This window comes from Anabrus simplex, chromosome 1 (assembly GCF_040414725.1).
Source record: "Anabrus simplex isolate iqAnaSimp1 chromosome 1, ASM4041472v1, whole genome shotgun sequence".
Lineage (NCBI taxonomy): Eukaryota > Metazoa > Arthropoda > Insecta > Orthoptera > Tettigoniidae > Anabrus > Anabrus simplex.
Window position 1 is genome coordinate 303716608 of NC_090265.1, and position 17600 is coordinate 303734207.

A 17600-nucleotide genomic window follows, 5' to 3' on the forward strand; every position below is an offset into this window, starting at 1 on the left:
GGGTAGGAGTGTGAAGGAAGAGACCATGGCCTTGTATAAGGTACAGCACTCAACATTTGCCTGCTGTGAAAATGGGAAACCAAAGAAAGCCATCTTCAGGGCTGCCGACATCTCCCGAATGCAAACTGACAGCTACATGAACCGAACCGCGCAGCCACTCGCTCAGTCCGGAAAACTTTTGTCTGTCATCACTTTGTTTGCCAGGCTCCAGCAAGTTCAGCAGTCCACTGTCATTTGTTATGAATGAGTCACTTGACCTTCCTCCATAATACTTAACAATGATTATTCCAATCTGAGTGATACCAATTAGAAACTTCACCGTGTAAGCACTGTGAGTACAGGAACACTTGATCTATGCTCAATTATTTGTTTAATGTAGTTTTTCTTTTTACAGGTGTATTATGTTATATGAGCTTTAATTAGTGTTTTCGACGGACTGAAAAGCTTAAAAATGACATTAACTAAGTCGACACTGGAAAATATGGATTCCTTCTTAACAAAAAGAAAAAAGAAAAGCAGTAATGAGTTTTCTTTAGATATTCCATAAGCTATTCATTCTGGTAGATGATTAAGTAGTAAATTACACCAATCATGTAACACTGTGACACTTTAATAGACCTTGCACTCAGTTCCACAACTCTCATTACATTTAACTAATCCAGCAATCACAAGTATGTCCACTTGTGTACACACAATCACATCCATTCATAACACAGCGAAAAATTAGTTCACTTTTATTAACATAGATAAAATATATGATAAAATTAACTCTTACAGAGACCAAATCAAAAGTAAAGTTCAGAGGCGAATTATCAGACCCTACCAATAGTTGGTCCATTGTTGGACATTACAAATTTTCCAGCTAACTCATTCGGAACAAATATTTCAGGTTGCCTATGGGAATCAAAATCTTTATCACTATCAGACCCTTTCGAAGTAACTACTGTGTTACGGCAGGGTGATGGCTTATCACCATTACTATTTAATTGTGCACTAGAAATGGTAATGTGAGAATGGTTTAGGAATTGTCCTCCAAATATTAAAATAGGTAGGAAAATCCAAACAAACTGCCTTAGTTTTGCAGGTGACATGGCATTACTGGTCAAAGATTTAGATGAAGCAAAAACTTAAATATCAGAGCTTCACATGATTGCAAATAAAATTGGCCTTAAAATATCATTTAAGAAAACAGAAATTATACTCCAAAAACCAACACCATTAAAAGAAATACATATTAATGGTACTAAAATAAAAATTGTAACAATTCAAATATCTAGGTGAGTTAATAACAAATAATTAAAATGAAAAACCTTCAATTCAGATAAGGACAAATAAGTTATCTAAGGCACAAAAATTAATATGGGAAACTTACAAAAAGAAATGCTTATCCATTAATGTAAAAATCAAACATTACATACAGTTGTAAAGCCAGAAGCCACATGTCACAGAAACATTACTCCATCTAAACAATCCAAAATTGACAGATTTCAGAAGATTGAAAGACAAATTGGAAGAACTTGTATCAATAAAAGCTATCAAAAAGATGGACAATGGCAAATAGTACCTAACAACACAGTATATCAGAAATTAGAAGCCATTACTGATACCATGCGCAAGGAAAGACTAGGATGCTTTGGCCACAGATTCAAGACTTCTGAAACATTATACTGTATAGGCTTTTGGGCTTATGCCGTGTCAAGGAAATTAGGTGAAATCCTTAACGTTTCAAAGAAAACTGTGCTCTGCTTCCTCAGAAGAAATCTTGACTGACCACAAAAAAGGCTTCTTAAATAATGGCACTTTGATTTGGACGTTATAATACAAGTGGAAATGGTATGTTCATTCACCACCAGATGGCCCCCACGACGTGGCACAACGCTAGCGTTCGAAGCGGAAGCTGACCAAACCATCACAATCAGACTAAGCGGTTCACGTAACGTGTTTGTGTAACATATGACATAGACAGGTGTATGATATAGACACAAGCCTGGAATGAAACATCTGGCGACGAGGAACGCACGAATTTGGAAAACACCGAGATGAAATAACAATAGTGAAGGGACGTATCATGTCTATAAGTACAGGCCATGAAAGCATTAATGGCAACTTCTGAAACAGTTAGTGAAGTACAATCTTGCCTCAAAAAATACTACAACTGGATGCAGATGGATAGAAGAAATTAGGGAGGATTTGAAAGAAATTGACCTTACACCGGATGACACTATGGATAAGAAAAAAGTAAACACAACACTTAAAAATATGACTTTCCACTCACAAAGAAGAAAATCCCAACTAGAATATTTTCTACACAAGAAAGGGCAAGAATATCAACACGTATGAAGTACTGGGAGGACCGCAAGGCTCGGACAATTCCTACCAAGAAATCGACAAGCCAAAGAGTTGATTAAAGTGATCCAATGTGGTCGAAGAAGACGACTAATAAGAACAACAACAACAATAATAATAATAATAATAATAATAATAATAATAATAATAATAATAATAATAATAATAATAATAATAATAATATAGACAGTGTTGGTGTATGTGCTTGCATGAACTTTGCCATCATGCCAACAAACTTTTTCTGCTGAACTGTTACATTTAAATCTTATGACAAGTTTCTGGAATTGATCGGATGACTGTTGGGGGTGAAGAACTTCTTTTTCTGTAACTTTCTGGGAAAATGGTAGGCAAATAGGCAGGGCATAGAGAATTACCAGACCTTTTGCTTCCAATGAAGTGAGCGCTGCATATTCTGGAGTTTGTAAAATGCTCCCAAAGTGAGTCCTCAAGACTGGGTGCAATTAAAATAATATAATTAATCAAACCGAATAACCAGTTTCAAGATGTTGAACACCTGAAAAACTAACTAATATACTGATACAAAACCACACAATACGCGCACTTACTTTTTGCGGTTTAAGGCCTGTATCCACAGTTTCCTTCTTTCTATTTCTGTACTTCGTTTTGGGAATGTGTAAAACACAAGACCATCCGTTTCTTTATAAATGTTGGAACAACCTGCAATGTAACAATTATTACTGTTTTCTCCTCTTTGTTTACCATCAATACTACACAACAGTAACATTGAAATGACTTTCAACGATGTCTTCAAGATACCCCTCCCGCTGTTAGTTCCAGGTAGCAGCACTGATGTAGCTTGCACGATGCCTACATGGACCAATGAAATTCTTTGATAGTTGTTGCAATCCTTCCTGTTCCCTTGCTTATAGATAAGTGCAATTACTTCTTTTGCTCAATCAGAAGATTCCTATGAAGCTATTTCATCCCTTCCTTCAGGTATAATTTCATCTATTCCTATCACTGTATAACAATGAAGTTTATTTACCATCCTTTCAACTTCCTCAAGAGTAATTTCATTATCATCATTGTTCACCTCCCTCTGAGCTTGGATGGATGCCTAGTTCTACTTTCTCTTAAAACAATAACCCCCCCCCCCCGATGAGCTGGGTTGTATGCAACATCAACAGAAAGAATTACTTTTACTTCTTCTTCTTTCCTGACCATCTATGTACCTGTAATGAGTATCACTCATTCTTCTGATACTCAGAGAGTACCGTATAATCCCAAGTACCACCCACCCCTGAATAAGACTCACCCTATATTTAAAGAAAAAAGTTTCATTCAAATTAATTTACAATATTTGCTACAGAACAAGAATCTCATTTCATTACTATGTTTCACGAATTTAAAATAGTTCCAGACAGTTTTTTAACTGTCCTTGAAATAATAACCAATAAATTATTTAAAAAACACACAGAAAAAGTTATCCATCACAGAATGATAATGAGCACTTAATTTATCATCAGAAGTACAACTTCATTGCTTTCACTATCACTTTGACCATCAGTTTCCCACACGTCGTTGTCTTCGCTATGATCCATAGCTTTATAAATACTGCACTTCTGGAAACTTTTCCAGACGAGGTAACCAGAGATACGATTGCACGCCGTCTTTACCCATGAACAAAGCAGTTGGAACTTCTGGGCGCTTAATGCGACCAGTTGAACTCAGTTCACGATTGTCAGCTGCCAAACACTCGATATACAGCTGTTTCAAGGCTGCTTTGAATGGACAGTTTACACAGACATCCAACAGCTGTAACATAGACATCAATCCTCCCGAAATGATTGCTAGACCAGTTTTGGTGTCCTTGGTTTGCTTCTTCACAGCTTCTGTTGTGAGACTGTGGTAGCTGTCCATAACAAGCAAGCTTTTCTGTCAAAGCAATGCACCAGGGTGATGTTGCCAAACACATTTCAGCCAGTCTTCCAGTAGTAGACTGTCCATCCAACCGGAGACCTGAGTTCCGACTATAACACCAGTAGGCAGATTATCTTTCGAAAGCGTCTTTCTCTTCAAGACAATGTATGGTGGAAGTTTAGTTCCATAAGCAAGTATACATAACATTACTATACACCTCTGTTTTTCATTACCACCCATTTTGATGGTAACACTTTTTGACCTCATAACACTCACCGTACTGTCCAATGGCATTTCAAAATAGACAGAGCCTGATATGTATTTCCAATTTGGGAAAGAATATAAAAAAATTTCTTTCACAACCGATTTATATGGTGCTGGAAGGAAAACAGTTTTTCTTCACAGGCAGTAGGAACACGCTGTGAAAAGAAAATATTTCTTCTTTCTCAATCTCGAATACAAGATTCAATTTAATTTATTTAAAATAAATTAATTGTAAAAAGTTTTAATATACTGAACTTCAATACGGTCTAATAATGAGATTAATCACTTGAGATTCATCTATATCATATTTTCTACAGGCAACACAATTTCTGATAATTTTAGCTTCCTTTATAACTTCCAGTTGTTCACTTACAGTAGAAGCCCACACACACTTTGTTGAATTCATGTTTACACGTGGCACGCGAGATTGTAGACTGACTGCCGCCGAGAGCTTACGGTAAAAGTAAAAGTGTGTTTGGGGTTGGGGAGCGCACGCTGAGAAGATTGATTGCCAAGTCACGGCGAGTGTGCTGATGTTTGATTTCAGGGTTGTTCAGTACTCAGAAATAATTTTACTGAGCTTATAAACTACAATCGTCAAGTTTTACACACATTTATATAATTTATTTATTAAATATCCTGAATCCTATTGTACACGAGTATATTAGGGTTATAGTTTTGATCAGTTTTTAAAATTATTGGTCCTTGATACAAAATTGAAAATCTGTTTCGATTAAAATTAGGAAAATTATACATGATTAAGTGCTCCTCCCCAGAATGACTGTATGCTCCTCTGGTGGCACCTATTGCAACAAATGTTCATAGCTCTTCCAAAATTCTTGCCTGGTGGTCTTATCACATCGAACTTGAGGGGTGTACGCTGAGATTATGTGCAACTAAACATCATCCATTGCAAGTTTCACTGCCAATAGTCTGTCACTAATCCATTTGACTGAAGTTAATCTTGGGGTGAGGTGTTGGGCAAGAAGAACTCTTTTTCTTATAAGAAAAGCTACAAAATTCCTTTAACGTCCGGTAATTCCCTGGAATCTTATGAGTTCATGGATTTGCCCAAGACAGATTTCCCAAATTCAAAGTTGGTTATGATATTGTCTATTTCTGGTACCATTACCATGCCATTTGAAGAGGTGAAGAGCCTTGTGCTTGAAGAATGTTTGGTAACTGCTAATATCATACTACCGGGTGAGTTGGCCGTGCGGTTAGGAACGTGCAGCTGTGAGCTCGCATCAGGGAGATAGTGGGTTCGAACCCCACTGTCGGCAAACCTGAAGATGGTTTTCCGTGGTTTCCCATTTTCACACCAGGCAAATGCTGGGGCTGTACTTTAACTAAGGCCATGACCCCTTCCTTCCCATTCCTAGGCCTTTCCTGTCCCATCGTCGCCATAAGGCTTCGATCACACTGGAGGCACGCTTGTGCAAGTATTTGGTGGCGCGCGCGTGCACAAGCTGGCGTGAACAGCAATGTGCTCACACTAAATGCAAGCAGGTGGAAATTAATTATTATGAACAGGCCAGTCGAAATGGAGATGCCAGACGATGAGAACATTGTTTTGGAAAATGGTGTTTTCAAGTTTTTATTTTTGGATGAGCAGAAAATCAGGGAAGTGTGCGTGAACGAGAACGAGTATTTCTTGGACAGAGAGGAAGATGGAGAGTATGCACGAATATTCAACGATTTGTTTAGACAGCCTGATAAGGTTTTTGAATACTTCAGAATGATACCAGACACTTTTTACTATATACTGGACAAAATCACACCTAGGATAAGGAGGCAGTCTAATTTCCGAAAGTGTGTGTCACCTGAAGAGCTCCAAATTACTACACTGTCACTGTTTCGATGGTCAGAAATGAACTGAGATCATGCACGCTTGCAACTACAAAACAAATATTTTTGTTTCGAAGTTGGGTCGGATCAAGCTTGCGCAAGCGTGCACTTGCTTGTGGCAGGCAGTGTGTGCGGCAATGGACAAGTCACCACTTGTTTCTGTCGCTCTCCTGCAGATTTTGTTTATATGTGCACGCTGGCGCACGCACGCACCACCAAATTACTTGCACAAGCGTGCCTCCAATGTGATCGAAGCCTAAGACCTATCTGTGTCGGTGCGACGTAAAGCAACTAGCAAAAAATATCATACTAGCACAAAAGTCTAGCAAACGCTTCCCATCCCTATTAGCTTTCATATCTTTCCCACAAATGCCCATCATCATCATCATCATCATCATCATACACCATTCACTTCTATTTCCAATGCTCACACTAAAATTGCCTATTACCACTATCCTACCCTTGCTGCTGACCCTGACTATGATATCACTCACTGCTTAATAAACCTTGTCAAATTCATCCTCATCTGCATGCTCACATGGTGAATACACAGAGAAAATTCTCATCCTAATTCCTCCAACTACTAAATCTACCCACATCACTAGCTCATTTGCATGACTTACAGAACCTGTTGCACAATAGTATCCTTAATAAAGAGTCCTACTGCTGCCCTTTCCTTTGTAACACCTGTTAAGAGCACTTTAGAATCTATCTTTTCCTCATTCTCTCACTATACCTGATTATCATTAACTCCTAACACATCCAGATGCTGACACAGCTATCTGAACTTTGGTGAATATAGGCACAGATTCCTTGGTGACTCAGCCAGTTCTACACTATTCATTTCCTTTTCCCCCTCCCTTTCTAAGATTCTTTAAATCACGAGTATATATGTGCAATACTGTTTACGATGCCTAAATATGCTAACGATTGTGAATTGGTGATGTTTTGAACAAGGGAGGCAAATTATGAACATAGCAGTCCTCCACCGTCACCTTAGTAATCATCATCATCATCATCATCATGAATCAGCTCCAGTTTCCCAGGTACGGTGAATAAGCGCTTTCCACTTATTTCTCTCCCTGTAAGAGTCTTCTTCCATAACTTCCTGCAAACCAAGACCTCACCCAGTTTGTTAACATAAAAAGAAGGCATATCAGAAATGACTTCAAACAAGGACTGTTGCACACAGAAGGTAGGTGAAAGAAATGGAACAAAACATGTTGAAGAAGAAGAAGCTGTGGTAAGATTTCAGTAATAACCTGGGGTTGTTTGGTCTAGTGACAGAGAAACCTTTCAAGTCCAGGACAGAACTGTTGGTACACCGATTGACTACGCCCTTTGCAGCTTCGAATGCTAGCGCTGTACCGCAACCGGTGAGCCATCTGATAACGAACGAACATACTACTTCCACTTCTATTATAACGACTAAATTCAAACTTCATTCTTTGAGAAGCCTTTCTCGTGAACAGTCAAGTTTTTCTTCTGAAGAGACAGAGCCAAGTTCTCTGCGATACGTAAAGAATTTCACCTTATTTTCTTGACACAGCATAAGCTCAACAGCCTATATCATGCCTATAAGTACGGGCCTGAAAGCATCAATGGCTACCCACACCAGTTTGCCCATGTACGTGTCTGAAAGAAACTATGTTGCGTTCAATAGTATTTCTGATGAACAGTCCTACCCCACACTCTGCTGCCCCTTTCTAGCACCTCTTATTTGTTAAGAACACGTCAGAATCTTCTACCTCTTCCTCACCTTCCCTTACCCAAATATCATTAACTCTTAACACATTCAGGTGCATTCTATTTCCTGACTCAGCTAGTTCTACTTTGTCTTCCATAAGCCTAATTAATAATACTTCCTTATCGAATTCCATTTTGTTCACAAAGTTGTTTCCAAGGAATCCATTGCCTGTCAAATGGAAGTCTGACTCCATTACTCCCTTTAAGTCCGAAGCTTGCTTAAAATATTCTGAGCTTGGTAAATTCTGTGTAGCTGGATGCTAACAGGTTAGGGACCACTGGTGGATTGCATAGTCCTAACTGCCTGAACACGAGGAGGGTCAAGACTCAAAATGTCCAAGATGCCAGCTCTAATTCAATAACAACTGCTATCCCTACTATCAAAACTACTTACTAGGCCACTAAGCCATTGCCCACAGTTTACGAAGTAGGACGTGACTACTCTAATCCACAACACAAACAGTTTGATGGAGGTTTCTTTACAAAATGTGAAATGCATACCCATCATCATAATTAACTAAAGAGTTTTCGAATTTTCATGCGCTAGTGTGCCTAAACCATGCACTTCAGGACATTGCCCCTCTTTTAAAAAATGATCAATTTGCTCCCACACAACATGCTAAGCGTTGTTGCATTAATACTGAATCATGCTGTATATAGAAACATTCCAACCAACCTAGTACTATTAACTGCTTACGGCATAAGAGGAAGGTGATCAACCTCCTTCCAACTCTCCTCAACATTATTTCTATGGTTATAACACTGCACATCATAAAGTTTCCAGGCTTTACAAATTAATCTCACAGCCTATTTAGTCACAGTTCGAATGACCATGCTGGTATATCAGGAACTTCAACCAAACAACAGATTCTCTCTAGATAAATTTTGGAGCTCTCATTATATTACTACAGAAAATACTACTATAAAAATTCCAAACTTTAGAGAACATGAAAATGCTCACAGGAAATTCAGGGTGCTCAGTAGAATGGTTGCACACAATCCAGATATCCTGGCCATCTTGGTCCTTGTCATCTGGAACTCTCCTCATGTGTGACCAAAATAAGGCATCGCGCTGAGATGCTGGCCAGATCCTCTTGTGAACTTGCAAGAACACAAGTGTGTCCTCTGCAATAGTTTCTAGCACAGTCATCTGCTCCAATGTTGCTGAAATTATGGAAAGTAAGTATTATAAAACTGTAATCCACATATTAGGGATGCTTAGTAACTAAAATGAGTGTCAAACTACCCGATATTCAGTGAGGATCAATGGATGGACAGAATTAAAGCAGTGCTGCCAGTTACATATACATTTATCCAGAGAATAAACACTTTCCCTATGAGAAGGTTGCCCATGAGGACATAGTATACTGAATATTTTTATGTTATTTATTTATTTATTTATTTATTTATTTATTTATTTATTATTATTATTATTATTATTATTATTATTATTATTATTACTATTACTACAACTTCCCCCTTACGGAGGCTGCCACAAGGACAACGTATGTCGACTACACAGTGATATATATGATGATGTCTCATAATAGATACCGAGCGAATTGGGCATGCGGTTAGGGGCGTGCAGCTATGAGCTTGCATTAGCGCAGGTCAGAAGTTTAGGAAGTAGGCCTTCTATAAACCCCACTGTTGGCAGCCTTGAAGATGGTTTTCCATTTTCAGACCAGGCAAATGCTGGATAAGACCTATCTGTGTCAGTACAATGTAAAGCAAATTAAAAAAAAAAAAATCATTATTGATAACAAATACAGTGGAGACAATACGCGACACTTCCGGATTTAGCCTTGTTAAAATGGGAGACAATTCGCAAGCGACACTCCTAGTGGTGTGTTGCTAAAATATTAACTTCAAAGTTGCTAAAGCAATTCTGGATACATGAATGAAGAATTATTTAACAGGTTATTATTTAAAAACTGAAATTAGACATATAATCAAGATGTGAAATGGACTGCTGTGAAAGGGCTTGATCTTTCATTTCTGCATTACTCTTTTAGCTTTAACATACCTGCCTGAACTTTCATGGCTAGATTTGTCTTTTTTTTTTCTAATCTAAAAGCATTGTACATCACATTAGGACATGTGTCAATAAAAATATCGGCACATTCCTTACACACGATTCAATGAATTTACATTTAAGAGCTGGACAATTTTCCTTTTAACTTGAAGCCTACTAATAGAAAGAAATCTATAAATTTAGCCACAAAAACATTCAGAATTTCCCAATAAGCAATACTTGCCATTATATTAGGGTAAAGCAAATTTGCATCATCACATTTCTTAAACCACCCATATTTTCTTCAGTGCTTGACAACGCATCATGGTGTTCCAAATGGGGTAACTTGGAACACAACCAGCCACACACATATGCATATGCATTTTCCTGAATTAAATCAAAACCCACAGATCACACGTACAACAACACATCGGTATTGAAGGTTAACTGCTGCACTAATACAATAAAATAAGCTTATTATATTTTAAACCAGTTAAAATATGGGTCGCGCAGGTCAGAAGTTTAGGAAGTAGGCCTTCTATAAAAATCTTTGTAAATGGAAGAATATATATGCAAAACACAGTATTTACTTACATTTTCTTGTCACGAGGGAAACGGAAGAAAGACCGCGAATCCTTCTGCACTGTTATTGCAGCCAAATGCAGCACATATCTTTCCACTCATATTGACAGGAGATATAAAGGAATCTCCTACTATTTACGTATGTCAACTTAATGCAAACGCATAAATAACCCCAAAAACTTCACAAACAAATAAACGTGCTCTTATGACAGAATCAGTAACTCTCAAGTCACTTTGCTAGACAGAGCCCTAATCGTTGTCCCTCGATATCTCACAGAGTGTTGCGTATTGTCTCTACTGTATTTGTTGACAGGGAAGCTTTCAAGGCTTTGAGGACCACATTCTTCATCAATGATTTTGGCAGGCTGAATCATGAGCGGAATTCTTCAAAGAACTTGGATATTGTTCCTCTTGCACCAATAATGAGGCCTATCACCTTTATGTTATCCAGTCCATATTCACGTTGGTAGAAGGGGACAGTTGGCTCGTAAATGCTCTTCTTTTCCTCGTGTACTTTACTGGGCTGGTTAGCGTGAGATTCAAACCTAACCGCAGGAGCAATAATATATCCGGGGCAGATGGCTTAGCTGTCAGGCCCCTTTAAACAACAATGTCATCAATAATACAGTATATCCACTGATGTTTTTGAAGGCTATCATATCAATCATACAGGTACTGCCGTTCTCCGACAACCCATGGACCTCTTCATGCACTGTGTAACCGGCGACTCTTAATGACTGAGCGATGGAGCTTCATATCGTGTGATGTCTATAAAGTCCCAGTGTTTCACTGTAGGGATAGCATCCCAGGACATGATAAAGTGTTTCTATCTTGCTGTGGCAATGCCGACAACGGTTACTGTCCTGGCTCTACCGGCTGCGACTTTAGAGGTCATCTTTAGAGCATCACGCCAGTAACTGCAACATAGACCAAGACCATCATGGTGTGATACTCAACTGTTCGTTGAATGTTGTTTTCCCTACTGAGATACCTCTCACCATTTTTGGAATTCCTGATCTTTCAGTAATTGCCTTATTTTCTTTGAATCCAAAAGACCATTCTTCGAATTTAATAAGCTGCCGCAAAGTGATATGTGCAGGTTATGTAAGCAGTTGTAACTCTCCTCAGAGAGGTGCCTACTTTCCAAACTGCAAGGAATTTCTATTTATTTGCAGGGTATCGAGAATGCAAATCTACAGCTTTCCACTGTGACTGAAAAAGTTCTACTGTCGGATTTTTTATTGTGGACACTTGAGTTTAGGCTTTAATTACAAACGAACCAATAGGCCTATCACAATGAGAGTTATACCAATATTTTCCTTGTTTAATTCTACATTAGCGTATATAAGACACATTGTTATCGACGTTCATTAAATATTTTTTATTTGTGGTTGTAATAAATATTACCTGCGTTTTTGGCTTCTTCTCGAGGAAGCGCTCGCTTAGGAATATATACAAGAAAAACTACTTGTCTATTGGTAATGAAAGTTTTATATGTTATAACCACATGTATTTGTAGTGTAATACTCAAGTTGCAACTTTTTCAACCACCCCAAAAAAAGTTCTTATCATTTTTCTAAAGCAACTCTTTCTCAGCCCAGATTAACATATAGCAGCAAACTTGGGCTTGTTTTGAAGCACTCAGTCAGGTTATCAGAAACTACAACAACTGTAACCATACAGTGTGGTACCAAATTTATGAAGAATAATATTGAAGGCAGGTTTCGTGCACGCCGGACTGTGCGATTAACAGCAAGCCGGGTGGTGAAATCGGGCGCAGTGTTGCCGTGTACACTCGCCCCGGGCAGTTGTGAAACGGAATGCCCGTGACCTGGGTTTGTCCACAAGCTATTTTCAGTTGTCCTATGTTCTGCATATTGGCCACGTCACTTCAAGGTGCCTCCGAGACCGCCGTTAGCAGAGGATGAACTTGCAATGATTTTGAGTGCTATTTGTTTCTTTCAATGCGAGGGGGAAAAAGTAGGGGACAAGAGGTTCCCTGTGTACCAGAAGGTGGCAGATTGTCTTGGATTATTGCTGTCATCAGTTAAGAGAGTAGGAGCTGCTTCAAAGGAGAATGATGGAAATACGTCATCCAGGTCAAGAAAGGAGTGTGTGAGACCGTGGCGTCCGAAAATCCATCTCGATTTTACTTTAGGCACAATACGAAGAAATATGCACGATTTTTATATGAATAAGATATTTCCCACAATTAAAAGCCTCCGCATGAAACTGTTAGAAAATACTGTGGATTTTCCTGATATGTCAATTTCTATGCTTTTGAGAGTAGTTCAAAGCTTGGGATTCCGATTCAAAAAACTAAACAGGAAACCAGTTCTAATGGAATCTGTGACAGTTGCTGCATCCCGACATACCTACCTTACAAACCATTATTCTCGTCATTATTCCGTATTGAAAAATACGGAATCACAAAGTTTATACAAGGAGTAATTTTAATACCACCTATTCAATACAAATTTATTCCACTATAGTGTGGTTAAATACACATGGAAATTATCAGAAATTTGAAGGGTACATGTTTCGCCCAATAAATAGTGAAATAGAAATTTGAAGGGTACATGTTTCGCCCAATAAATTTGTATTGAATAGATGGTATTAAAATTACTCCTTGTATAAACTTTGTGAATTCCTACCTTAGACGAATTAGAGACTTAAGAGCACAGGGCTACAAGATGATCTTTACAGATGAGACCTGGTGCGGACAGAATCATACAGGGTGGCGCACGAAATGACATATACTGGAAATTGCTTATAGAAAATGTAATATACAACATATTGAATACAAAATGCGCGTTACAACATTCACTGACGTGCATGGTTAGTCCTTGTGCAGGACATGTTCAATATGTCCACCTTCTCGGTGTACAACAGCTTCGAGATGAACCCGCATGTTTGTGATCACTCTACGACACAAATCCTCATTCAACCCTCGGAATAAATTCACAATGGCTGCTTGCAATTGCTGTACCTGGTTAATGGTGGTACATTGTCTCCTTCAAATATCCCCACAGGCAGAAGTCGCAGGGATTGAGATCGAGGCTATGCGGTGGCCAGATCGAGCTGCTCTGAAAACGCTCGGGATATCGATGGGACATTACACGGGGCCCGAAATGTTCATTCAGGAAGTCCAGAACAACATTTGCTGTGTGCGGACGAGCTCCATGTTGCATGAACCATTGTGTCTCTATTGGTAGACGTGACACAAAGAGTTCTTGAAGGAAACTGTTTGTCAACATGTCCAAGTAATGCGCACTATTGACTGTGTCATTGAAAAAGATTGGCCCAATAATTCCATGACTGGAAATTGCAGCCCCCCCCCCACACACACACTTTTACACCATGACTTTCAACCTCGTGCACAATAGCAGGCCATTCTTTCGCACTAAACTGGACATTCTGTTTGTATTCTGCAGTATTCTCTGAATTGACCGACGAGCGATGCCCAGCTGAACACATTGCACTTCTGATGGATTTGGAGCGGCTCTGAGCCACAGACGCTCTCACAACAGCAACATTCTCCGGTGAGTGGACCGGCATGACGCGGGGCCGTTTTATCTCCAGTATGTTGCCTTCTGTTTCAAATTGCCTGGCCAGTCTGTATACCGTCTGCCGGCAAGGAGCCCACCAAGTATGGAAATGAACACGAAACCTTATCTGGGTCCGAGCTACACTCTTTGTTTCTGCATAAAACAATACTATCTTCACCTCCTGTTCACACGTCAATCTTCCTTTGTCCGCCACGCTGTATAACTGGCAGCCGGTACGCATGCGCGACACATCACGACGGATCACGCATGAAATAAGGTTTCTGTTCACGAAAGGACATGGTTGTGAGCCCAGGTTTACACATTTTATAGAACATTTCCGATGTATGACATTTCGTGCGCCACCCTGTACTATGAAATATGGGTGGCAAGAAAACGTGGTTGAAGCCTTAGAAAACAACTTTGACAACTAATCTGTACAGAGAGTACATTCAGCAAATTTATGGATGGCGTGGAGAGTTCAAAACACCATCTGGAGCTGGGAAACGCATCATAATTTTACACATCGGAAGTAAAGAAGGATTTCTTGATGGCGCAGAACTTTGTTTTATTGGCAAGAAAGGAAGTGGTGATTACCACAATGAGATGAACTCGACTCATTATGAAGAATGGTTCACAAAAGTCCTGAGTTTATTGCCTCAAAGGTCGACTGTCGTTCTAGATCAAGCTCCATATCATACGATGGTCAATCCTTCATCTAAAAACCCGAACATGTCATGGCTGAAACCTGAAATTATATCTTGGATAACATCAAAGAATATTTCACTACTACCTGGAGTTGACAATTATAACAAATTATCGGAGCTGACTGTCCTTGCCAGGACTTATTTTCAAACACCAATAAAGAAGCCGGAACAACTGACTAAACGACTTTGACCAGATTTACAGCTTGTTGGTTACCAGTGGCCCATTGTGAGCTTAATCCAATCGAGCTCATTTGGGCTTACGTAAAAGGGAAAATAGCAAAAACAAATATGGCTAACACAAGAAAAAATGGTAGAGGTATGGAAGCAATTAATGCTTTATGCCGAGAAGCCTTATATAACGTGACCCATGAACTCTGGAAACAATGTATTAAACACACTAAGAAAATTGAAGACCACTACTGGGAAAAAGATGGAATGTCTGAAAATGTCCCTTATTTTGAGTCAGTCATAATCAACATGAATGACAGCAGCACTGATTCATCGGAACACAGTGATTTTTCAGATGAAGAAAATTGATAGAATTAAATATTGCAAATATATGTAAATAATAATGCAAATAACTCTTGCAAAAATTGTACAGTGTGATATTTCTAAATTAGGAAGTCAACCATTTTTTAACCTGCCATTGAAGGTCCAAAGCAATTATGAGAAAAGGTGATGGGAAGTGGAATTTATAAGAGGACTTAAAGGTTGAAAGTAAACGAAAAGCTGTGTTCATTGCACGCGTGATTACTACTGAACGCGACAACACTGCGCCCAATTTCACCATCTGGCCTGCTGTTAATCGCACGGTCCGGTGTACACAAAACCTCCTTTCAGTATTACCCTTCATAAATTCGGTACCACACTGTACGGTTACAGTTGTTGTAGTTTCTGATAACTATGCGAGTGCTTCAAAACAAGCTCAAGTTTGCTGCTGTACATTTATCCTGGGCTAAGAAGGAGTTGCTTTAGAAAAATGATAAGAACTTTTTTCGGGGTGGTTGAAAAAAATTGTCATGAGTATTACACTACAAATACATGTGGTTATAACACATAAAAATTTCATTACCATCATTCAAGTAGTTTTCCTTGTATATATTTGTAAGTGAGCGCTTCCTAGAGAAGAAGCCAAAAACCCAGGCAATATTTATTACAACCACAAATAAAAAATATTTAATGAATGTCGAAAACAATGTGTCTTATATACGCTAACATAGAATTAAACAAGGAAAATATTGGTATAACTTACATTGCAACGGACCTATTGATTCGTTTGTAATTAAAGCCTAAACTCGAGTGTCCATAATAAAAAATCCGACCGTAGACCTTTGAAGTCTGGTGGGTGTGTCAGCAGGAAGCTGGAGGATCCTACAATTTTGTCGTTGTCTCTGAGAAATTTCAGTACAATACAGTTCACCACAACTATCTGAAATGGATACAAGTAATGTTGGGCACATGGAAGTATTTACGTCTGTGAACTTTTGGTCTGCCTGAAGTGCCTGAAGGAGAGGAGAAGATGACAGTGACTGATTTGAGACATAGATCCTGAATTGTACTGTGTGTGTCAAAGGTAATTCCTTTCCAAAAGTTAACTCAAAGATATCTGTTGGATTAATCTTGTGATACCGCTTTAATATCTCCACCAAAGACAGAAATTAGGCCAACAGTAAGCTGACCTTTATATATGCTGATGGATACTGGTTTAGACATGTTGATGTTCAAGCCTCAGAACTCATTGCTGTTTCTATCAGATCTAGTGCACAAGCTTTGTCTTTACCAACAATAACAGTGTCATCAACAAATCCCAATACTGTGAGAGGCATTATAACTTCTAAAAGTGGAAACCCATATTCTTCAGCTATTGATTTCTCTGAGAGTTCGTTCAGCATATGGTCCATTGCAATATTATAAAGCGTAAGTGACAATGGTGAACCTTGCAAAACACCTCGTCAGTTTTATGCTCTTAGTTCTCGAGTAGTTGGCTTCAGTTTGGGTTGTATTGCCCTCCTGAAGAGAGAGGATTAGCTCGACAAGGTTAGGTGGAGCAGTAGAACTTTCTAGGGCTCATTTCAGATGGTCATGGCCAATGTTATCAAATGCCTTTTGGATGTCAAGGAAGACTATGGTTGCATCAGTTTTCTCGTTCTTTGCCTTGGCCAGAACCGACTCTAACGATGAAGTGTTATTGTGCCGGGTGAGACAGTCAAACTCCTCTGATTATTGTTGAATGTCACGAATTCTCTCAATAGGACTCTCTCGATAACCCTATGTAAAACCGAGCATATGGAAATGAGCCTCAAATTTGATGCAACTTTCTAATCTCCTGCTTTTTAAAAGCATAGGGGGGGGATATGCAATGTTATCAACATCCTTGCTGCCTTTTGTAATGGACCAAAGATATGGAAGTTGTATGGAGATAGATCATGGCTATACAGTGAGTGGTTTGTTGGAAAAGGCATTGAAGAGTCAGTGCTTCTACTTGGGTAATGAAATCACGGACAATGTTCACAACTAGTTCCGATCTCAGATGGATGAGTTCTGCGTGCAGAAGGATATTCACTGCTTAGTGAAACAGTGGGACAAGTGCTTATGTAACTTTGGAGATTACTTTTGAAATGAACTTAGTTGGTTTCATTCTGTGATCCCTGTTCTGCTTCCATTTGA

General features: G+C 38.9%; 1 protein-coding gene across 3 annotated transcripts in view; it reads right to left on the minus strand.

Annotated features, from left to right (window-relative positions):
* cert (ceramide transfer protein) overlaps positions 1–17600 on the minus strand; it is a 535770-nt gene that overhangs the window by 38249 nt on the left and 479921 nt on the right. For all 3 annotated transcript variants that reach the window (XM_067134802.2, XM_067134801.2, XM_067134800.2), the window contains one exon: positions 9047–9249. In XM_067134802.2, the coding sequence (XP_066990903.1) occupies positions 9047–9249 (203 nt within the window). The remainder of the gene's footprint in view (positions 1–9046; positions 9250–17600) is intronic.